Below are 23,359 nucleotides of genomic sequence, written 5' to 3' on the forward strand. Positions count from 1 at the left end.
CTGGTCCAGGCATACAGCAGTAAGCAGCAAGGGCCTGCAAAGTACTTTAGCACGTGTGTAAGTTCCAAATGTTCTTAAGAGGTTTGCTGAAGTGGGATGGACTTAGACAGGTGTTTAAACGCTTTGCTGAGGCAGGGCTTAGTATGTGCTAGCTGCACTAGCCTAGGAATAGCCACAGGAGACACACTTCTGAGTTACGTTTCCTCCCCGGCTTTCTCTTTGCTCCATTGCCGGTTAGTAATTTACTGCTGATCTACACTACTCAAATTACTATCCATGTGTACGGGTCTACAATCTGGCCTTTAACCCCTGCTGTGTCTGCCATTTTAGGGCCAGATTCTGCCAATTTACTCACCTGAAGTAGTACTTTACTTTACGAGCAGTCCCATATATTTCAGTAGTACTACTCATGGAGTAAGGCACTGCTCTACCTGCAGAATCTGGCTCAAAGCCTTCAGAGAGGAGATTTTTCAAAGGCTAGGTACCCAACTCACAATGAAAGTCAGTAAGTACCAGTACAGGTACATAAGGGTGGCAGAATCTGGCCCTAAAAGGGAAGATACAGTACAGGTTAAGGGTCAGATTCTAACCAGCAGTGAATTACAGTGCTCTGGGAGCAAGGAAGAAGCAGGGAAGGAAATGGGAGTGGGCACCAAACTACTATTTTTGACTTTGAAAATCCCCCCTAAGATGTGGAAAGCACCACATAAGTTTTTCTCATGGAATTACCATTTATTATTCTAATTCATGGGCCAGAATGCCAAGTTAACATAATGCAATTCTCTGACTTGGGTGTTCCAGTTTGCAAATGAGTGCTCAGATTGGCACTTCTTTACTATTTGTATTATTGTAGTGTCTAGAAGACCTTGTCATGGACTAGGACCCCATTGTGCTAGGTGCTGTACAAACAAAGAGTAAATTATATTCCCTGCCCCAAAGAGCTTAACATCTGCATGTGAGACAAGAGACAACAGATAGATACAGACAATCAGATGAGGGAGTACAATGAGATGACATGGTCGGTATGATGGACTGCGGTATCAATGCGCCAGCAGTTGTTGAATTTTTTTGGAGGCACTGTGGGAAAGGGGAGTTATAAGGAGGGTTTTGAAGGAGGACAATGAAGTGGCTTTGCAGATATTTACGGGGAGCTCCTCCACGTGTGAGGGGCAGAATTGGAGAAAGCACAAAAGTGCTTGTTTGAAAATGTAACAAATGGGCCATGGAGGCTGACATTACAGGCAGATCTGGGGCAGGAGCTGAATTGTCAAAAATATTGAATGAGAGCTGATAGGTGGGGGTGGGATTAGACAGTTAGGTACCTAAACTGGATATTAGCATGATTAAATACAGGTTTGAATACCTATATGCAGAACTGGGTGCCTTACCTGGAACCTAGTTTTCAAAACTGGGCTCTCAGAAGTGACCTTTTTAATAATCTCATAAAAATTGCTTTTTTCAGATCATTGTAAATTTGGGATGATGGGCAGAATTCTAGAGTCTTAAGTCTTTTATTGGAAGAACTATAACAAACCAACACTTTTGAAATGGCCAGAACTGTCTTTTAGGGCTAATTATAAGTATTACATAATAGGAGTAAAACATCTGCCTCTGATCTGCTGTATAGACAGATTCCTCATGCAGAGCAAATGCAGAATATGCCATACAGATTTCCTGTGTGGAAAAGAGATCTGCAGTGAAGATGGAAGAGGAGAATTTTGCCTTATATATGCATCACTGAGAACTCAGAAGTTTGAAGACGTCCTATTTTTGTTCCTAGCAGACCGTTGTCTGCCACATGTTTGGCACTAATTGGCACCATCGTTTGGGATCTCCTCAGAGAGGCCAAGGACTGAGGTGGCATAGAGAATGAACTGAACTCTTATAGGTAGACCCAAAGGTCAGAGTGAAGGCTGTTGGTGGGTCAACATGGGGAAGTTTGCACGGTTGCTGCCTATGATTGGACAGAGAATTTCAATCTCTGGGGTCATCAGGCTAGCCCCTTTTTGTGAGCAATACATTCACATAAATATATTTCACGAAACATTTTTATTTATGTTTGTATATACAATTTAACAGCAAGCACCCACCCTGATCTCTGCAGGCATCCCTTGTGAATGCAGCCAGCTAAGGAAGGCTATTGGGGAAATGGATATCCAAGTGGCCCAGCTGACAACTGAATTAAAATTCATAAAAAATGGTATGTTTATTTTGTATGTTTCTCCCTTTCCAAGTGCCCTATTTTTTTTAATGATGAAGCTGCTCTTAAAGAATATGGCCATTTCATATTTGATTTGTGTATCTATTTTTGTGGTGTGCATTAAGTTGGTTTATAGAAATGCGAGTGCTCACTTTTCAGCACTGCCCTCCCCCGCAGCTGTCGCTGGTGTGCGTGAGACAGATAATAAGATATACCTACTGGTGAAAGAAGAGAAAAGATATGTGGATGCCCAGCTCTACTGCCATGGAAGAGGAGGAACACTGACCATGCCCAAGGATGAGAATACCAATAGTCTGATTGCTTCTTACATCAATCAAGCAGGGCTCACCAGAGTTTTCATTGGGATCAACGACCTGGAAAAAGAGGGCAATTTTGTGTATTCTGATCGATCACCCATGCAGACCTTCAACAAATGGCGCAGCGGCGAACCCAATAATGCCTATGATGAGGAGGACTGTGTGGAAATGGTGGCCTCTGGTGGATGGAATGATGTTGCCTGTCACATTACAATGTATTTTGTATGTGAATTTGACAAAGAAAATGTGTGAGGATGTCTGCTCTGTTCCCCTCCCCCGTTTGAAGCAGATTGTATAACTTACCCCTTGTTTATAAAGTACTAGTTATATTTTACAAGTATATAACATCAGTGTTGTACAGCTGTAAATATAATTAGGTATTTCAAATATCAATATTTACCCTTCAGAAGGGAAGAGCAGAGTTAAATAAGACATAGTTTGTCTTGCCCTAAGAAAATATGTATCTAGATAAGGTCCATATTCTGCCCTCACTGCAATTAATGAATGAGATTGCATGACAGCAATGGAGGGCAGAATTTGGCTCTTTGTTGTTATAATGTTGTTTCTGAAGACGTAGATTCTTGATATTGTTTTATCTTAACAACATTTTTAATTGTTAATGTTAATTGCTCATACTGGTTTACAAAGATGACATTTCTGGCTATTTCAAGCCATAAGGAAAAGCTTTTGTATCCTCTAGCTACTTAATACAACTATTGCAATAGGGTTCTGAATGGGCAGGCTTTGTACCTGTTTCTGTGACACATACACAAGCAAACCAACCATATCAGTTCTACCACTTTTGTAACATCTTCTTATTAAACTGTTTGCAAATAACAACACAGAGACACACTTCAGTGAGCGAACTCATTTACACTGCTTTGGGGAGTCTAAATGGCTCAGAATTCAGTACTAGATGGGGAGAAGCCAACTTTGTGTTTCTTCAGAAAATGCAGTGCCAGGTTCTGTTTGTTTTACACGTTGTTTAACCGAGGGTGGGACTGTGCATAAACTATTTGAGTGAAAAAAGAATTTGCCAAAGGAAGCCAGAGCCTGTTCTCTAAAGTTGTATTTGAGCCCTGCTGGAACACCCTTGGATGGCATTCCAGCACTTTTTTGGGGAGCTGAAATGGCATTTTATGGCCCTTCAGAGACTTGCATTCTGGCACTTCATGAGTGCAGCACTCACTAGTCTATTTTTGCTTAAGATATTCGTGATTGATATTTTTGGTTACAAAACACAAGGAGGGTTTCCTGAGTACATCATGAGTCTCACAAAATCTTTGTTGTCCAACAGTTCCTTTCACTGGGACAAATGCTGAAGTCTTCACTTAGCTTTCACTCTGTCCTTAACTTGATGTCAGTGGAAGATTGGCCTTAGTAAGGACTCTAAAAAGGGACATATTCTCTGCAGGCATAAATGAACACAGCTCCATTGACTTCAATGGATTTCATTCATTTGTCCCAGCAGAGAATTTATCTCTGAGTAAGGACTTCAGGAATTGGTCCTTTATTTTGTTCTTGTGATTACTACTCTTCCTTGCTACTCTTCATGGCTATATCTTCTCTTAGGCTAGGTCTACACTACCCGCCTGAATCGGCGGGTAGAAATCGACCTCTCGGGGATCGATTTATCGCGTCCCGTCGGGACGCGACAATCGATCCCCGAATCGGCGCTCTTACTCCACCAGCGGAGGTGGGAGTAAGCGCCGCCGACAGAAAGCCGCAGAAGTCGATTTTGCCGCCGTCCTCGCAGCGGGGTAAGTCGGCTGCGATACGTCGAATTCAGCTACGCTATTCACGTAGCTGAATTTGCGTATCTTAAATTGACTCCCCCCTGTAGTGTAGATGTACCCTGAAATAAAATCTTATTTATTTAAAAAAAAATTCAGAACCCCTATAGGGATATAGTTCCAGAGGAATGCAGTAAGTAATTTTGCCCCACTTATTTGTGTATCCAATTCACAACTGCATGTGACTGAAAAACGTGGTTTATTTTTGAAGGGTATAACTGGACAAAAAGAGTTATGAATATTGGATATTTGTAGTGGCCTGTTGCAATTCCTCTCATCTTTTAGTCAACTGCTCTACATATGAAGGTCACTGGGAAACCTCTGTCTATTGTGTTTTTCAGACAGTGTGGTTATACAATGTTTTAAATATTTTTTAAGGGTAAACAACACTAAATATGAAACAATCACAAAGCATGTATGATCAATCCGGAAGAAATATCTAGAAGAAACTCAAACCAGGCTTGGCATGTGATTTCAGATAGCCTCCACATATTAGGCAAGACCAAATTAATAAGCTACCATACAGTGCTACAGTTAATGGAAGATTACTGACCATAGGACTTTTGCTTAGTTCCTCAAAGCATGACAACATTTGAAATTACATGTTAATTTTATTCTCAAGGAAATAAACAATTTCATCCTGGCATGCTAACTGTTGTGAAGTTGAATCTGTTATAAAGGTTTACTCATGAACTCCTAAAACTGGTAGAATATTATTCCAATATATGCAAATCATGCAGACCATAGTGCTAGAGAGCCATGACCCTAAAGAACAATTCAGATGGTGACTGGTTCTGCTTGCCAACGTTTCTTTCTGGTACAGGTAAAGTATGGCTCATGTGTGTTAGGGCTTTAACTGAGATCTCAAATAATTTTGGTGTGATTGTACACTTACATACAAAGGTTCTTAGTCTACAAAATCTGAGAAGGGCTAAAAATTTATTCCTGTGGGTCAATTTGCACCCAGGGAATATTCCCTTTTGAGTTTTGCAATGGTTTGCCTCCTGCTAATAAAAATCCCCAGAGGCTTTTAAACCATCAATATGTTTGGGTCAAGTCATTGTAGCTGTATGGTGATAAATAAGGGCAATCTAAGCCTGGGTTCCACTTTACTAGAGCTGCCTGCCTAGGATGGCACTTGCCCACATAAAGTATCTTGAAGACACTGTGTGCCTAAGCTGTCAGCTTTGCCCACTCTTTACCCATTTTTGCAAGATACTGATTGGTGGGTTGATTCTGCTTGTATGAATCTATACCCTCTTTGCAGATTCCTTCGGATGAGCTAGAAAACAGGCCTGCATGCCTAAAAGCCTTACTTGAGCTGGGCAGCAGGCACACCACATTTTCACAGATTTATAGTGTTTAGTGAACAATCTGAATTTCTACTCAAATTGCTATTTAATATTAAACAGCAGAAAACCCATTTATTTCCCTCCATTTTTCTGTGTGTGGTGTTCTGTTCCATCGGGGGTGTGGGGGAGGATTGAGAGAGAGAGAGAGAATCTGCTCTACAGTCTTAGCTAACAGCCATATGGCTTTTAGCTCATGCAGTAGAAGCTCATGCACTAGGCTCCAGGTTCAGTTCTGCCCGCCGACGACCAGGGTCTGTCCGTGTTCCAAGTGGGGTCTTATCCGGGATTTCAACTGGGAAGTCTCTGAAGCTTGGGATGTACTTCCTCAGCTAGGGGGATGTATGTAACCCACACATCTCCTAGGTGTGGTGTTCTGTCCCATCTAGTGGCACTGAGACCACTTGGAGAGAAAGAGATTAATGAGTCTGCTGTGCAGCCTCACCTAGCAGCCATATGGCTTTTAGCTCATGCGGTAGAGATTCATGTACTAAGCTCCAGAGGTCCCACGTTTGAGTCCGCTTCCCAACAACTGGGGTCTGTCGGTATTACACTTACACCATATTTTCAACAGCTTTTGAAGTATGAAATAAAAGGGAAACCAACTGTATTGTTAAGATCTTTCTATATCCTTGTTCACTATAGATTGTCAGAGCCCTAACTCGACTGTGTGGGGAGGTAGGGCTCAACATTACTCAGTCCTCATTGCTCAGGGTGGGTCTTTGGCTGTGCTGTGGGGAGTCACAACTCACTCTCTGTTCTGCTGTGGGGAAGGAGGACCTCTGTACTGCCCCTTACACGGGGCAGATTATAAAGCTACAGTCTAGCAAACTATGGCCTGCGGGTTGTATCCGGCCCACCAGCTGTTTTAAGGCGGCCATCGAGTTCCCGCTGGGGACCGTGGTCTGGAGCTTGCCCCGCTCCAGTGCTCCAGCCAGGAAGCAGGGTCAGGGGCCAATCCACACGGCTCCCCAAAGCAGCGGCATGGCCCTGCTCTGCCGCTCCAGCCGGGAAGCAGGGTCGGGGGCCGTTCCACGCTGCTTCTGGAAGCAGTGGCATGGCCCCACTCAAGCTCCTGCATGGTGGGGGCAGCCAGGGGGCACCGCGCTTCATGCTGTCCCTGCCCCAAGTGCCGCGCCCGCAGCTCCCATTGGCCAGGAACTGCGGCCAATGGGAGCTGCAGGGGCGGTGCCTACAGATGGGGCAGCGCGCAGAGCCACCTGGCTGCGGCTCCGCATAGGAGCTGGAGTAGGGAGACGGTTGCTGCTTCCAGGAGCTGCTTGAGGTAAGCACCGCTTGGAGCCTGCACCCCTGAGCCTCTCCTGGTGCCTCAACAGCCTGCCCCAGCCCTGATCCCCCTCCTACCCACTGAACCCCTCGAACCAAGCCTGGAGCATCCTCCTGCACCCCAAACCTGTCATCCCGAGCCCCACCCCAGAGCCTGCACCTCCAGCCGGAGCCTGCACCCCATCCCACACCACAACCCCTTGCCCCAGTCCTGATCCCCCTCCCGCCCTCCAAACCCCTCGGTTCCATCCTGGAGCACCCTTCTACACCCAAAACTCCTCATCCCCAGCCCCACCCCAGAGCCTGCACCCCCAGCTGGTGCCTGCACCCCTCCCACACCCTACTCCCCCAGCCTGGAACCCCTTCCTGCACCATGAACTCCTCATCCCCAGCCCCACCCCAGAGCCCACACCTCCAGTCAGAGCCTTCACCCCCTCCCACACCCCAACCTCAATTTTATGAGCATTCATGGCCTGCCATACAATTTCTATTTCCAGATGTGGTCCTTGGGCCAAAAAGTTTGACCACCCCTGGTCTAGCCCTATGGGCCAAGGCCAAAGGCTACTGAAGTGAATGACAAGACTCCTAGGGTATGTCTACTCTGGATCTGAGCTTGTGGACTCCGTTTCCAAGCCTGTGCTTGAGCGTCCACACTGGATTATAAATCTGGGTTTAAAATTGTTGGACCTGGGACTCACAGCCATGCTAATTTGTTCATACTGCACTGTGTGGACCTTCTGACTTGGGCCTGTGGTTTGACCTGCACCCACACTGCAAAGTGACAGGTCTTGGACCTGAGTCACAGTAGGATGTAGGCTCTGACCCATCCCCCTAGTAGGGGCCTAGGATCTAGGACCTGAGTTCTTGCTGACCCAAGTCAGACTGATATGTGTGTGGACGGAAGTGAGGATTGTGCTCAAACCCGAGTCAGAGCCCAGGCTTAGTGTGCAATTTAGACATACCCTATTGAGTTCATGTAGGCATGTGTCTGACAAAGTGGGTATTCACCCACGAAAGCTTATGCTCCAATACATCTGTTAGTCTTAAAGGTGCCACAGGACTCTCTGTTGCCTATTGAGTTCAGTAGTCATTAGATCAACTCCTGTCACTAGTGATGGAACCAGTGACCACTGACTAGTCTAATAAATAAGGAAGATGAAACAGTAACATTTTTTGGCATGGACTTTGTTTGAAAATAGTTGTATTGGTGAGATTTTTATTTATTTTTTTTAGTTGGGAAAAGAAAAATTATTGGTATTTTTCATACACATCAAGAAACATATTATACTTGTTATTTACTTCTATGGAAGATGTTAGGAACACATAAGCAAAAAGCAACTGTAAGTGTGAACTAGAAGGTCTCCCAAGAAGCTAATACAAGGTTCATGTCAATCTGCACTTGGTTGTCTTTTTTTCTTGTTCAGTATTTGTCCATAAACATTAAAAGAAAATGTTTTTATCTAAGTGAGGGACATGTAGGGTGTGTCTTGGGAAACCTGTCAATGAGTCTAACAGTCTTCTATGTAGTGATTTCTTCAGGCCCCTGAATCAATCCTTCATATGAAACACATTTATTTTAGTCAAAGTAATGTATTCAGTGTATTTTACAGAGTAAGGATGATTTGTTATGTAGCACCAGCACATTTGAAAATATGTTTCAAAGACACTTGATAGGTGAACAGCTCACTCACACTGTGGCTATTGTGTATCCATGAGTTATAAGCTTGTTTAGATCGAAAAGCAGAGGAAGACTAAAGATAAATCCATTGTATACCAAAAATAGAGCACTTTTATTGGAATTCTATAAGGAAAATGATTGACTCTCTTTACATAAGTTCAGGTAACACCAGTTGAGATAATAATGAACCTGTTACCAAATTGGTGGGAAGCTTTGGCCCTTGTAGGACTCTGGCCTGAACTGGTCCATGGCCTGGAGACTTATTTCATGGGGCTCTAGCTTTCATTTTGTTCCAGCCTATCAGCTAACTCCTAACTTTCCAATGCCCAATCCCATAGCTTTGTGTGTATGTGTCTCATATCTATTTAGTTTCCAGCTTTTAACTGGAGAGTCCAACTTTCTTTCTTTCTCTCTCTGGCCTCTGGTGTTGAGTGATCCTGTGCCAACTTTGAATTTGTAGTGAATGTTTTGTGCCTCCTACTTGCGTCAGGCAAGGCACACAGGAGGTGTAACCAGGAGCAGATAAAGCATCCTCTCCCTCTCAACTCTACAAGGGTGTCTCTGCCTCCCTGTTCCTTCCCCTCACTGAAGGACCCTGCAGCACCAAACCTATCCATCAGCATCATTCCCTGTGAAACAGTGCTCTTAGGGGCACTGAGCCTGCTGTTGTAATGGAGAGGTGCCTGACCACTATGAGGTACTGGAGGGAAAAACTGATTTTGTGTTGTGATGAGTTTTGACTGTTTGGGAGGGGAAATTTTTTTTGTTGGGAATTGATTTTATGAATGGAAAGAACTGATCATGTGAATGGGGAACTGATTAATTTTGGCAGGTGAAGAGAGAACTGATTCTGTGTGGATGAAATCTTGGTGGACCGTGGAGGAGGGGTTTGAGGAGAGTTGCACCCATCCACCTGCACACTAAACACAATAACTGAAATTAGACCAGAGTATTATAGCTTTTGGAAGGCTAAGCAATTGCGTGCCACAGGTAGAGAACAAAAGGGACTAAGATGTACCAGTGCCAGACATGAAAGTTAGGAAAACAAACCAGCACTTCCCCTTCCTTCTGAGGTGAGTGACAGAGTGAGGAGACGAGGGATAGAGAGGATAGAGGAGAGATCAAGTGATAAAGCTGAAGGAAGAACAACAAATGGGAGAGGTAAGTGAGAATGAGTGTGTGCATGCTTGTGTGAAAGAAAAGACAAGGTGTATGGTTGGGGGTGTCTGAAAAGAGAAAGGGAGGAGCCCAACTGAACATCTGATCTCTGGCCACATGGGGGACATCTACACTTCGATAAAAGACCCGCGACATGGGTACGGTTGGCTTGGGTCAGCTGACTCAGGATTGTGGAACTCAGGCCTCGGGACGATAAAATTACAGTGTAGATGTCTGAGCTCAGCCTAGAGCCCAGGCTCTGAAATTCCTTGAGGGAGAAGGTCTCAGACCCTGGGTTCCAGCCTGAGCCTGAACATCTACACTACAATTTTTAAACCAGCAGCCTAAGTCCCGCAAGCCTGAGTCAGCTGACCTGGGCCCTGAGACTTGGTGGCATGTTTTTTTTTTTAATCGTACGCATAATTTGTGACTGTGGGACCTTGAACAAGTACCAGTGTCCTCCACACTAGTGATATCGTAGGGATAATAGAGAGACAGACAAAGTGGGTGAGGTAATACATATTATTGGACCAACTTCTGCTGATGAGAGCAGTGGTGGATTAATGCATGGGACCCGGGTCCAGGAGCCTCAGCCAATTTGGGGGCCTCTGCAGGAGCACCGGAACTTGTGTAGAAGTTGGGGGGCCACTGGAACTGTGACCCTGCTTCCTGCTCCTCCTCTTCCGCCGAGGCCCTGACCGTGGCAAAGCCAGAGCTGGGTAGTGGTAAGAGCTGCCCAGGAAGCCTGGGCTGCTGTGGGGAACCCTGGCCCCTCCACTTGTCCTGGCCAAAGTGCCCTAGAGCAGCCCCTGGCCCGTGTTCCTGCCCCCTGGGGTGCGCTGCCCAAGGCAGGCGGAGGGTCCAGGGCTTCCCACAGTGGCCTGGGCTCCATGAGAAGCTCTTACCATGGCCTGGCTCTGGCTTCTGGCCTGGCCAGAGGGCAAGGCCGCGGGGGAAGAGGTGGAGCAAGGGTGAGGGGGGTAAGGCCCACCTCAGCCATCCACCAGGAAGACGCTGGTGCCACAAGCAGGGATTATGCTTCGTGATAGGGTACTTTATCAGTTCCCCTGCTGCGAAGCACCTCCCCTGCCACTGCTGTTCCTCACCTGCCCAAGGCTATTATGCCCATGTTAAAAAGTGGACAGGCAGGCCCCTCCAAACCCACCTCCCCCGGGTTCCAGCACTTTGGAGCCCCTGGAGTGTGGAGAGCCCAAATAGGGTAACCAGATGTCCCGATTTTATAGGGACAGTCCTGCTTTTTGAGCCTTTTTCTTATATAGGCTCCTATTATCCCCCACCTCCGTCCCGATTTTTCACATCTGCTGTCCGGTCACCCTAGACCCAAATGCTCTTTGTGCCCAGGACCCCAATAAATCTTAATCTGCCTCTGGGTGAGAGAGACAAGTTTTTGAGTTTACACAGAGCTCTTTTTCAGTTTTGGGGTTCTCTCGGAGTATTAGGGTGACCTGTTCCATGATGTGATCCACTTTTCTGGTGGATTGTCCTCTCACCAACAGAAGCTGGCCCAGTAAAAGATATTACCTCACCCACCTTGTTTCTCTAATATCCTGGGGCTGACATATCAACAACAACACTGCATACTAGTAGGGATATGTTACTGTATTCACTTTACTGGGAGCATAAGCCAGTGCTGATAATTCAAAGGTTAGATACCTAGCATAGGTGCATACCTGTTCTTGTAAGTATAAAAATATTAAATACTGTCAAAAATTCAGCAGCTGCTGGTCTGGTGTGCAGTGTAATGGTCTCTGTGTTACCATACTATCATCTAGTGGCAGTAAGAGGCAACTAAGGCTATGTCTACATTACAGCTTATGTCAGCATAATTTATGTCACTTAGGGGTGTGAATAAACTACCGCCCCCCAAGTGACATAAGTTACACCGACATAAGTCCTGGTGTGAGTTGGTGGGAGAGCTTCTGCCCCCGACATAGTTACTGCTGCTTATGGGGGCTGGAGTAGTTAAGCCGACAGGAGAGTTGTAAATTCTCTAGGGTAGCCGTGCCTTAAGCTTTCTACTCTCTTTGCTTTACTGAAAGCTGATTTATAACAGGTTGGTGCCACCTACTAAAGGAAAGGTATGTGACACATTGCAACATCCACAAGTCAAATTTTATTCCTGCTTCATCCTTCAGTGCAGTCATAACCATAAGTAGGTGCAAAATTTCAGGAATAGGAGAATTAAGTTATGCATTCAATTAATTGTGTTTGTCTTTCACTGAGATAAAATGTAGCAAAATAAAAGTGCAATTCATTAACTTTATCATTACAAAAATAACATCCTTTTCTACACATCAGCTCTACTGTTTTTGCCTTAATCTAGTTCCCTGCTGTTTTATCCCCATAAATTCTATCCTGCTCCGGATACAAGTTTAGGGAAAATTTGCCCTTTAAACCAGATAAGGTGTGAAATCTCTTCTAAGTGCCCAAGAAGTGTATGTAGAGGAAAAGATTGTACCTGATCACTGTGCAAGGTATCACCATTGCACCCTGATTTCATGGTTGTTTCTTACCATGTCTTAAATTCATACATCTTAGGAGTAGACCAGAACTCCTGTACCCTTTAGTCTTGCCCTTGTACAAACATAGGTATCTGTCCAGAAGCCAGGGACAATATCAGTTGGATGTCTTCCCAGAGATGCATATTTAATAGTAAACAGACTGTGGGAGATTATTTGTCACAGGTTAAAAAGAAGAGAGAATATTTAAACCAGTAATGCAAGATCGAATGGAGCATGATTGAGATTATGTACACTAAATTTGTTGCTAGGAATATAATGAAAAAGAAGAGGACTCAAAGACAAACACACGTAGGAAGCTATATTAAACAAGTAGCCTAGGAAAGAAGAAAAATAATAAAAAAAAATCCAATATTGGAAGGTGTTTGGTTTAGTAATATGTCATGTAAAAAGAGCTGTGGGAGAAATGCACTCATAAGGCATAATTAACCTGGTATTTCCTTGCTTTGAGTCGGTGGATATTGCCTTTAATTGCCTTAACTCGTTTGTAATGAAGTTTTACTTGGGTGAATTAGATATTTCAGGTTATTCTCACATGTTTCTTACATCTTCGTTAACTCCTGAATTTATTGGTGGTAAATGGTGTAATCTGCTTTAACTGACAGTGCTTACTGTGTGATTACATTGGGAACATTATTGCAATAGCAAATGGGTAGACAAGCTGACCTCTGAGATGTTTTACTCATTTGAGGATAAGACGTAGTTTTGCCATAAACCCTGAGTAAGGGGCAGCACACTATTGCATTGCCCCATGAGCTGACTGGGAACCAGAGAGTGACTCTAGTTATGCCTATTCCTGATAGAGTTCTATGCCTGGTGCAGATTCCTTCCTCTGGCAGGCTGGCTTGGCTGTGCTGACCCACATGTTAGAGGGAGGACCCAAGCTTCTTCTCTTATCCTCTCCCTCCCAGCCCACCTGCATGAGAGGGGACTAGTGCCCCCTGGAGGCTGCTTTTCTCCCTTTACTTGTGCTTGGCAATATATAGGAGCCAGTAGCCCCCTTGCTCATTTGTGCAGCAGCATAAGGCTAGTGATCTAGTCCTCTCGTTGGAGCACACATAGCTAAATGGTAGAGAGAGACAGGACACAGTGGTCAGCACAGCGATTAAGTCCCAAGAAGGTAACTTGGGTGCCCTTTGGGTAGGGGGAGGATTGCTATCCTACATCCAGTGGCAAAAGCTTGAAGTAGAAGCATGGGGGCAGGTTCCAAATCCCACTTAGGAACCATAGTGGGAAGTGTTTATGTCTGAGGATTTGGGCCTACAAGGATTTTTAAGTTCTGTGCCTCCTGAGATTGGGCAGGGCCCTTATTGTGTGGACAATGGAAGACGTCGATTCCCCTGTGTTAGGCAGGTCCAGTCGTCTCCAGGGTCTCCTCCATTTGCCAGGGTGCAGGCAGGCTGTGGACGGCTGCGATTCCCAGCATAGTCAGAGGCTGTGGCTGGCCCTCTGCAGGCGCTTCCCAGGCAGGTCATTCCCCTGTGGCCTCCAGCCCAGAATGAGGCAGTCTCCCTCCCTTTATACTACTAGAGCACTTGGAGCATGCCCAGTCTTGCCAGGGAGGTGGGACTTCCGCTATCAACACCTGGGGCTTAACCCTGTCTGGGCTAGTGCGGGGTAAGCCAACCCTGTCACAGGTAGAAAGAAGGAAACTCTCCTTGAGACCCCTATGGAAAGGGCTTGAGACACCTGTGTCAAAGGACCCTCTGAGCCTTATCTGCATTTCTTTTAAAAGGAGCTCTAAGAGACCCCTCTTTACGTAGACCTTCTGACAGTGAAGAGGATGTTGTATGGTGCAACCCCCTTTTTAATGCAAAAGAGAAAAGAAATCTTTGTGAATCTAAAATACAGGTGTGGGGGCCTTTCTCAAAGGGATGGAAGCTGCCAATGGAGGTATCCACAGCAGGGAGTCTCTCACACATGGCACCTGGGGGAGGGATTGTGTTTATGTCTTTTTGGAACAGCCTGCAGGGAAAGGGTGCCTCCTGGTACAGAAGCTGCATGTGGACAGGAAGCAATAGAAGCAGATGAAAGCATGGTTCCAGCAGCCGCAGAAGACACAATTGGTCTCATAATGCCAGAAAGAAGTGCATTTGGCTGCACAACAGAATCATCAAATGCTTTACTGTAGTACAGATATTGCAACTACTATATACCCTTCATCCTATACATTTTTAATTTAGTGGAGGGGGGAAAAAACCTTTGTCTACCTCATTCCACTATGTCTAAAGATCCAGAATTTCAGGTGCAGCCATGGAATGCCCAGCAGAACTTGGGAGAGAAGCTGCAACAGTAACTGCAAGTTTCACAATCCTAGGCAGTGTCTGGGGGAAGTTTGAGCAGCCTAAAGCCTGCACAAAGTTAAAATGGCTTCTATTGGCCCTAAGAACTTTAGAGCAATCAGGAATTGCTGAGGTTCAGGGATTACTTCGACAGGACCCCTTTTCCCTAGTCACATCTCCTGTGCCAACAACCAGTGTGTGTGGCATAGCAGCCAGCATGCTGGCTCTGTACCGAGGGAAGATCACAGGACAAAGAGGTAATCCTCCTGTGGCTGGTTATGCCAGCTTTAGGGCTGTTTTATGCTTGTGGCATGATGCAAAGCAGCCAAGTGCAGCCAAGAAAATGTGCCCTGAGCTAAATCCTTCCTTGAATCAGTTAGGCTGACCATGGAATATGCTGCACAAGTCAAGATATAAATAAGCTGTGGCTGTACATGTTTAAGCTCCAAAAAGAACTGCACAGAAAAATATTTATATCAGTCTAAAACAAGGAAAGATGAGCTGTTAATCTTTGCTTTTCAGAATCAATAAGTTCAGTGGCTGTTTACTGATCAGTTGCATCACTGTGCTTACTTTGGGCTGTAAACAAACATTTAAAGACTTTGACCTCTTAAAAATTTCTTATTTCTTTAGCAGACACGGGAGTGGAACAAATCATAAGGTAACATGAAAAAGCCATTGCTGATACATTTTATTTTTTGATAGGTTATTTACATTGCATGGGAGTATAAGGATATTTTAGATGGAATGCATCTTTATAAGAATTTAAGTATTTGTTTTCCAAAGTAAAGTACTTTCTAAGGTATCCTCTCAAACAATGTTTAATAACTTTTGGGTTGTCTAATTTATTTGTGATGGCATGCTTAGATCAGACAATGATGTGTCCATTTAAAAACCTAAATGGTATCTGAATTATGAAATTCTTCAGCACAAGAAAACTATAATTTTTCCCTTGAGATCTGAAGAGATATGGTTTTAGAAAATACCAGTTATGAAACATAAAGGCCTTACCCTGACCTTTCATCTTGTGTCTGCAATTGATTACAGACACAAATCATAGAATTCAGACCTCAAACTTCCTAATTGGAACTGTTAGTTGTACCTGCAGATCAGATAGTTAAACCCTGAAGTGTTTATCCACAATCAAATGTGACTATAAAATTGCATGGCACCAACAATCAATTGCAGGTGCCAAAGTAGAGGCTGTTATTGAAAATATCTCTCTTAATATTTTTATGCTAGCAATGTGACAGCTGTAAATTTGGGTGTAAAATGAAAGAGGTCCCTTTTTTGATAACAGAAATACTGAAGAATATAGCAATATTAGAAATTCTATGAGCTTTTCCAAGAGACACTGCACCAAATTTTTGATATTTTTTCCATAATCCTGATCAGTGTCAGTGTAACTTCATGGTATTCATTTCTAATAATGGACAGTGTCATTTGCTCAATACAAGACATACAAAGAGTACTGAAGGGATCACTTTTCTCTAAAAAGTAAAGTATCCACTGTATAGTAAGGTTTTGATTGCCAGAGTTGTTCAGTAAATGCATGTTTAACAATAGGAACCTGTAGTGTAACCTGTTGGTGGCAGAATGTAGTAAAATGGAAGAAGTTAAATACATCAACTGGCTGCTGATTGCTCTAATTACAGTTGGAAAACATTAATGAGATAACTCAATCAGATTATAAAGAAAGCATAAAATAACCAACCATTATAGAGAAAAAAATCATATTTAGTAGGCATAATGGAAATACTGTTGAGGGCAACACGTGGTAAATTATAATAGCAGAACTGGGCTTAAGGGTGTGTCAAGATGGGGTGAGGACAGAGTCCTCTCCTTTCAGGTCCTGGGGGTGGGAACAAGATAATCTCCTCCCATTTTGTGGAGGAACAGCAGAACTGCTCCACAGCTCTGAGCTGTAGTCTCAGAGCTACAATAGCACCCACAGCAAGTGCATCCTCAAGCACTGAAAAGAATAAGTGATGAATCTGAAAATTCTGGACTACAGGCTCCTCTTCTTTCCCAGTTCCCAAACCCTATGCTATAATCACTTCCAGGGAGCTATTGCATAGCTGATATCTACACTGAACACAGGTGCAAACCTCTTGCACAGGCTCCATAAATCTTGCCCTTCTATCCAGTAAAATCACATCAACTCTGCATCAGCCAGGCGTCTCCTCAGCTGTGGAGGAGATGGGAAGGTTTGCTTCTTAGGGTCCTTGTCAGTGCTCTGGTGGCAAATCACTTTTGAGTTCTGAGGGCAACCTAGAATGAAGCCTTCAGGGTTTTGTACACTCCTCTCACTGTCCTCCTCCTTCCTACCTTTCTGTGCTATCCCATTCTGCTGTAAATTTGAAAACAGCAAATACTGTTTCTGTAACCAAATGAAATGGGTCATTTCTCATTATTGCAGGTTCACTGCAGAAATGTCACCCAAGTAGGTGCCGATGTTCTTCAGGGGCAGCATATTTATTACTACTAGGATTACACTACAGCAGAGGTGCCTGGTGCTTTACAGATCAACTAGAGATGGAGTCCCTGACCTGAAGAGCTCATAGTTAGACAAGAACATAAACACAGGGAGAAGCTATGAGGAAACAAGGGTGGCCCTACATGTAGTTCCCCTCCCCAAGCTGGCAGGAGCATGAAGTATCTGCACAAGGAGTATGTGCGTATACCTCCTGACACAGGAACCATTGGCAGACCATGACACCTGGCCCCTAGACAGTGGTCTGGGATACAGTAATTATGATTGTTGGTCTAATGTTTATCTACAGACCAAGGGAAGGTTCCAACCTTGGACTAGAGTCACCCACACTAGATGTATATTTCCTTGCATCTGAACGACAAGGGGATTCACCCTGAAGGAGGGCAGGCCGGCAACAAAAATGATTAGGGTTTCCCGGAGGGAATGAACAGGTAATCATCAAATGATCCATTCCCTGTCACTCAGGGAATGGCAAACAGAGGCTATGGACACCATCCCTGCCCATCCTGGCTAATAGCCATTGCTGGACCTATCCTCCATGAATTTATCTAGTTCTTTTTTGAACCCTGTTATAGTCTTGGCCTTCACAACATCCTTTGGCAAAAAGTTCCACGTGTTGACTGTGTGTTGTGTGAAGAAATACTTCCTTTTGTTTGTTTTAAACTTGCTGCCTATTAATTTCATTTGGTGACCCCTAGTTCTTGTGTTATGAGAAGGAGTAAATAACAATTCCTTATTTACTTTCTCCACACCAGTCATGATTTTATAGACCTCAATCATATCCCTGTTTAGTAGTCTCTTTTCCTAGCTGAAAAGTCCCAGTTTTGTTAATCTCTCTTAATACGGAAGCTGTTCCATACCCCTAATCATTTTTGTAGCCCTTTTCTGAACCTTTTCCAATTCCAATATATCTTTTTTGAGATGGGGTGACCACATCGGCACACAGTATTCAAGATGTGGGCATACCATGGATTTATATAGAGGCAATATATTTTCTGTCTTATTATCTATCCCTTTCCTAATGATTTTCAACATTTTGTTCACTTTTTTGATTGCCGCTGCAGATTGAGTATTTTCAAAGAACTATCCACAAGGACTCCAAGATCTCTTTCTTGAGTGGTAACAGCTAATTTAAATCCTATCATTTAACACTTATAGTTGGGATTATAAACTCTCCAGGGAAGGGATTTTGTTTGTTTTTACAGCATCTAACACAGTGCAGCCCCTCCTGATTGGTGCCTCTGGGTATTACTGTTAATAATAAAAATGATGTTGGTGATAATTAATAGAAGGTGAACTTTGATATTGTGATGCAAGAAGGTAAATTAAGAATCTACTATTTACAGCTTTGGAAAATATGTGGACTTTTTATTTATTAACATTTGGTTTAACTCTCACACCTAATCATATTTTTGTTTATCTCAGCTAGATGCATATTATAAATCAATAGAAATGGTAAAAGCGTATCCTGAATGTATGTGCAGTTATTTTTCTTCCAACAAGTAAATAACCCATTCCTGGAGTCCAAGTTTTCTCTGACTGCTGAGAAGCCAGGACAGAATTCAGGAAATGACAAGTTATGCTGAACATGCTCCTTTTAATTTCTCTTGTCTCTTCTTAGAATTGAATATAATACTTTACTTCTGCTTTTAGAGGAAAGATGACTGCTCATCTCAAAGGAGAAAAAACTCAAGTTTTACCTGACTTTCAACATCTGAATGACTTGGCGTGTGAAGCTGTAGGAGGAAAGGTAAATGTATGCAGTTCAAAAAACAAACTGTGCTTTTAGTGCAGATGATACTTGACATTTCTACAGCTATTTCCTACTGAGGATCTAAAAGTGTTTTGCAGACACCAATGAATTAAGCCTCTCAACATTTTTGTGTGCTAAGTATTATTATCCACGTTTTACAGATGGGAAAACTGAGACACAGAGAAATTAAGGGATGTGCCAAAGGACACAAAGGAAGTCTTTGGTAGAGCCAGGAATAGACCCCACAAGTCTTAATTTGCAGTTTTATAATCTGAACACAAAGTCTTTCCTAGTGTTCAAATTCTGAAGGTCTAGTCAACAAAATGTTGACCTATGTTGGAGCTATCTGATGAAAGAAGTTAGATATACCCAGTGAGATACATCCACTTTGCAACAGAGAAAATTGTCATCAGTGTTTGGGTTTTCTGGGTCACTCGTACTAGCTTCCTGTGTTCCAAAGAAGGGCAAGGCGGTAGTAATGCTATTGATGATGCATTATGACAAGGTTGTAGAAGGAGACAAAAAAGAAACCCCACATAATTCTCCAGTAGAGTGACAAAAGTGGTATAGATAACAATGACCATCTTGCAAGAATGTAATTCCTACAGATGCAAGACAAACAGGTGGCCAATGGTTCTTTTCCTCAACATGCTTGATGTTGCTGGCATTTCAAGTTTCATCATTTAGGTCAGTGACAATCCTGCTTGGCACCACACTTGCCCAAGATAAAGAAGGCTCTTGTTCCTTGTCAATCTAGGACAGGGATCGGCAACCTTTGGCACGTGGCTCGCCAGGGTAAGCACCCTGGTGGGCCGGGCCGGTTTGTTTACCTGTCGTGTCCGTACGTTCAGCCGATCGCGGCTCCCACTGTCCGTGGTTCGCTGTTCCAGGCCAACGGGGGCTGCGGGAAGTGGCGCCCAGCACATCCCTCGGCCCGCGCTGCTTCCCGCACATCCCTCGGCCCGCGCTGCTTCCCGCAGCCCCCATTGGCCTGGAGCAGCAAACCTGATAAATTTGCTAAGGTCAGCTGACTGTAAGAACCACAAGCAATGTGGAGAATGCAGTGAATTTGTATGCGCTGACAACTCCACACTGATGCTGATGTGTGAAAATTGCATACAGACTCCCATTGAATGAGACTCCAGCTAGTTCTTTCAATTTGCTATTTAAATAAAGATTTTTCACCTAAAACATTAAAGAATTGTTCTTAGTTTCTGAATGCATTTGGGGGACAAAAGTCCCCCACAATATAGTTAATGTAACTTTTTTTCTCAACGTTGGATGAACGTTAAAGAAAAAGGTGCTCTGCTGTAAAATGAACCATGTCCTTAAGATTGTTCAGTTTAGCATATGTATGTACAAAACAGAAATACATATTCACAAATATGGGACTGTATCTCATTGATGGAGGTATCAGTAGTATACTTCCATTAGCAGGGCTTCTTGTCCTGCAGCTAAGGGGAGGTAAGAATCCTCAGTGGAAGGACAGCCTGGTTTGTGATTAAAAAGATTTTTTGTCCACTTGTTTTTTCTGCATCATGTCATGCTTCTAGTTTGAAGAACCACTCAAAAAGGTGGAGGTTTTCCAGGTGTACGTATCATGAGTTATTTACAAAGAAAATGAAACAAACCCTTCCCTATGTCACAGCAGTAGATAAAAATTTTGTAAATAAAAATGCAGAAAGACGAGTGAGGCCCTGATCCTCAAGCAAACAATTGAACTCAATGGGGTTCTATGCGGGTTCATTGGAGTATTGGAAAGAGAAATGCATACAAAGATGCAGAAAGAAGAGTAAGGTCCCGATCCTCAAACAAAGAATTGAATTCAGTGGGGTTCTATGCAGGTTCATTGGAGTATTGGAAAGAGAAATGCATACAAAGAAATCAATTTTTTTTAAATATGGTCTTATATGTATATGTCTATAAGCCTTTAGGCAACTTAATATTTTGTTTTTACTGGATAACTTAACATTTCACTAGGAAATAAAATAAAGTAGTATATATTTATAATTATTATTATTATTATTTTTTATTTGTGTAGGTTTTATTTGCAACAGATGACTTTTTTGCTCCTGCAGAGAATCTCTTAAAGGTATGGTGGGCTGACATTCACCACTTTGGAGGATTTTCATGGACTGTTAAAGATATTAGGCTTCAGAAGCAGGGACTGTAACCTACTGTCAGAGACCAGGACGTGGGCAGTCATGCCTAGTGGTTAGAGCAGGAGCCAGCTGTCAGAACCTAGGGTTGAGCCAAAGACAGAAGTGAGGAATCAGGGTCAGAGTTGGTTTACTTGGAGTGAGGCAGGGCTAAGAACAAGCAAGTACAGGAACCAAGGGTGAAAGTGGGCAGGTAGGGGCTGGTACAGTGTACCGGTAAGAAGCTGGTACTGGCCCGTACCCAGCCGATGCCCCCCCCTGTTGGCGGCCCTACCGGCAGGGCCGCCAATGGGGGGGGAAGGGGCAGCTGCCCTGGGACCAGCAATTTAAAAGGGCCAGGGGTTCCCGGCTGCCACCGCTGCTACTGCAGCAGCAGCTGTAGCCCCGGGCCTTTTTAAATTGCAGCTGGAGCCCTGGGCGGCATGGGCCAGGCAGCTCGGATGGCCTGGCTGGGGGAGGCCCTACCCCTTCTGGAGGCCTGGAGCCGGACCCCCGTACCAGTAAGAATTTAATGTTACTTTCACCCCTGACAGGAGCCAACACAGCCACAGGCAAGTTCTTTGAGCAGCCAATGCCCTGCTGCTGCTATTCGTCTTAAGAGCAGGTCTGCTGATCCCAATAGCCAATTGGGAGGTTTGGCCAATTAGGTGATTCTGCTGCAGCCAGCTGTGATTCAGTTGTGGGTCCTCTGTTGCTCACTAAGGAGGTGGAGTTAGGTGGTCCCAGGCTCAGCTGCAAGCAGGGCCGTCCCCAGAGGGATGCTGGGCCCGGGAGAAAGTGACGTTACTTCAGACGGTGCCTCCCCAAACAGCCAGGCGTGGCCATGCCCACACTCCACCCCACCACCACCCTGCTTTGGCGGTGCTGCAGTACTCCAGAGGGCTGGGGTCATGCCGCCTGCCTTCCCAGGGCTGGGGACGTTGCAGTGGCACTGCCACATGCTCTTCCTCCCGGCGTGCTCTCCCTCGGGTGGAAGGGGCGGGGCTGAGTGTAGCCTCCCCCAGCCAGTGGTTCACCTGCTGCCCATGCAGCTCGGGCCAATTGTGCCGCCCCACAGGGCCCCCCAAAGCGCTGGGCCCAGAGTAGTCACCCCAATTCGCCATCCCCTAGGGACGACTCTGGCTGCAAGCCCTAATTTCTGACATTTATTTTGTTTGTACAGTGCCAAGCACAATATTGATGGATCTGAGCTGGTTGGCCTCTAGGCAGTGTCACAATATAAATGTTAAATGACAACTGATGTTTGTAATGTATCTCTGTAATTTCATGTATACGTTACTTGGAAACGATTTCCATTGGCTTTATGAGAAAATTACTTACCTTGTAATTCTGCTTCTCCCTTTGCACGGTTCTCGGCTCCCTAGTTGAGACAGGCAGAACTTCCTTAGTTGTCTAAGGGCCGTGGGAGTGGGTAGAAGCACAATACACCCTTGGTCCCCATTGGTGTTGTGCGTGGAATGTAACTGTAATCCCTAGGACCTTCGAGTCACATCCTAAATTAGCAAGAAGCAAAAGTTCACCAAATAGCATCAAGGCAATCATTGAAAAATTAATGCCTTTGAAATGCAGAACAATACAAACACATCAAGATGTAGAGATGAACACCACCAGCTGAAGATGTCTGTGCAGGAAGCAAACCTCATTGTGTACACTGATTATGCAAAAACATGCTTGCATTATTATGAGAACATAAGAATGGCCAGGCTGCATCAGACCAACAGTCCATATAGCTCAGTATCCTGTCTTCGGACAGTGGCCGGTTCCAGAAGCTTCAGAGGAAAAGAACAAAACAGGGCAATTATTGAGAGATCCATCCCCTGTTATCCAGTCCCACCTTCTGGCAGTTAGAGATTTAGGGACACCCAGAGCATGGGGTTGCGTCCCTGAATATCTTGGCTAATAGCCATTGATGACCTGTCCTTCATGAACATGTCTAATTCTTTTTTGAACCCCATTATACTTTTGACCTTTACAACTTCCCCTGGCAATGTGTTCCACAAGTTGACTGTGCATTACGTGAAGTACTTCCCATTACTACTTCATCTTTTGCATCCCACCCATTAGCTGTTTTCGTCCAACTCTTGCCTCTTGTCATTAACCTCGATTGTTGTCTGGGGCAGTGACTGCACTTTTTTACTGTGTGTTTGTACAGTGCCAAGCACAATAGGAGCTAGTGCAATTCAAATAAATAATAATAAATAGGCTTCCCTTCAAACTTTGAGGGAGGTGGGTGGATGAATGTGAATCCTAAATGATAAATCTTCTGAGAAGCAGAATTACTAGGTCAGAGATTTTTCTCTAAAGATGCCATCCAGGCAGGAGTCTCACTCCTAAGGTATGTCTACACTT

At 44.3% G+C, this 23,359-nt stretch overlaps 2 protein-coding genes across 5 annotated transcripts in view; both read left to right on the forward strand.

Moving 5' to 3' along the window:
• Positions 1 to 4,962, forward strand: part of COLEC11 (collectin subfamily member 11) — a 46,885-nt gene extending 41,923 nt beyond the window's left edge. For 2 of the 3 annotated variants that reach the window (XM_054022665.1, XM_054022666.1), the window contains exons 6-7: positions 2,105 to 2,200; positions 2,360 to 4,962. In XM_054022665.1, the coding sequence (XP_053878640.1) occupies positions 2,105 to 2,200; positions 2,360 to 2,769 (506 nt within the window). In that variant the 3' untranslated portion in view covers positions 2,770 to 4,962. The remainder of the gene's footprint in view (positions 1 to 2,104; positions 2,201 to 2,359) is intronic. The other variant, XM_054022667.1, reaches the window with a different exon arrangement.
• Positions 4,963 to 15,228: 10,266 nt separating this feature from the next.
• ALLC (allantoicase) overlaps positions 15,229 to 23,359 on the forward strand; it is a 30,066-nt gene continuing 21,935 nt past the window's right edge. The window contains exons 1-3 of one of the 2 annotated variants that reach the window (XM_054024352.1): positions 15,229 to 15,265; positions 18,752 to 18,848; positions 20,893 to 20,943. In XM_054024352.1, coding sequence (XP_053880327.1) covers positions 18,759 to 18,848; positions 20,893 to 20,943 — 141 coding nt within the window. In that variant the 5' untranslated portion in view covers positions 15,229 to 15,265; positions 18,752 to 18,758. Of the gene's footprint in view, positions 15,266 to 17,506; positions 17,530 to 18,751; positions 18,849 to 20,892; positions 20,944 to 23,359 lie in introns of those variants that run through there. The other variant, XM_054024351.1, reaches the window with a different exon arrangement.

Source organism: Malaclemys terrapin, chromosome 3 (assembly GCF_027887155.1).
Source record: "Malaclemys terrapin pileata isolate rMalTer1 chromosome 3, rMalTer1.hap1, whole genome shotgun sequence".
Lineage (NCBI taxonomy): Eukaryota > Metazoa > Chordata > Testudines > Emydidae > Malaclemys > Malaclemys terrapin.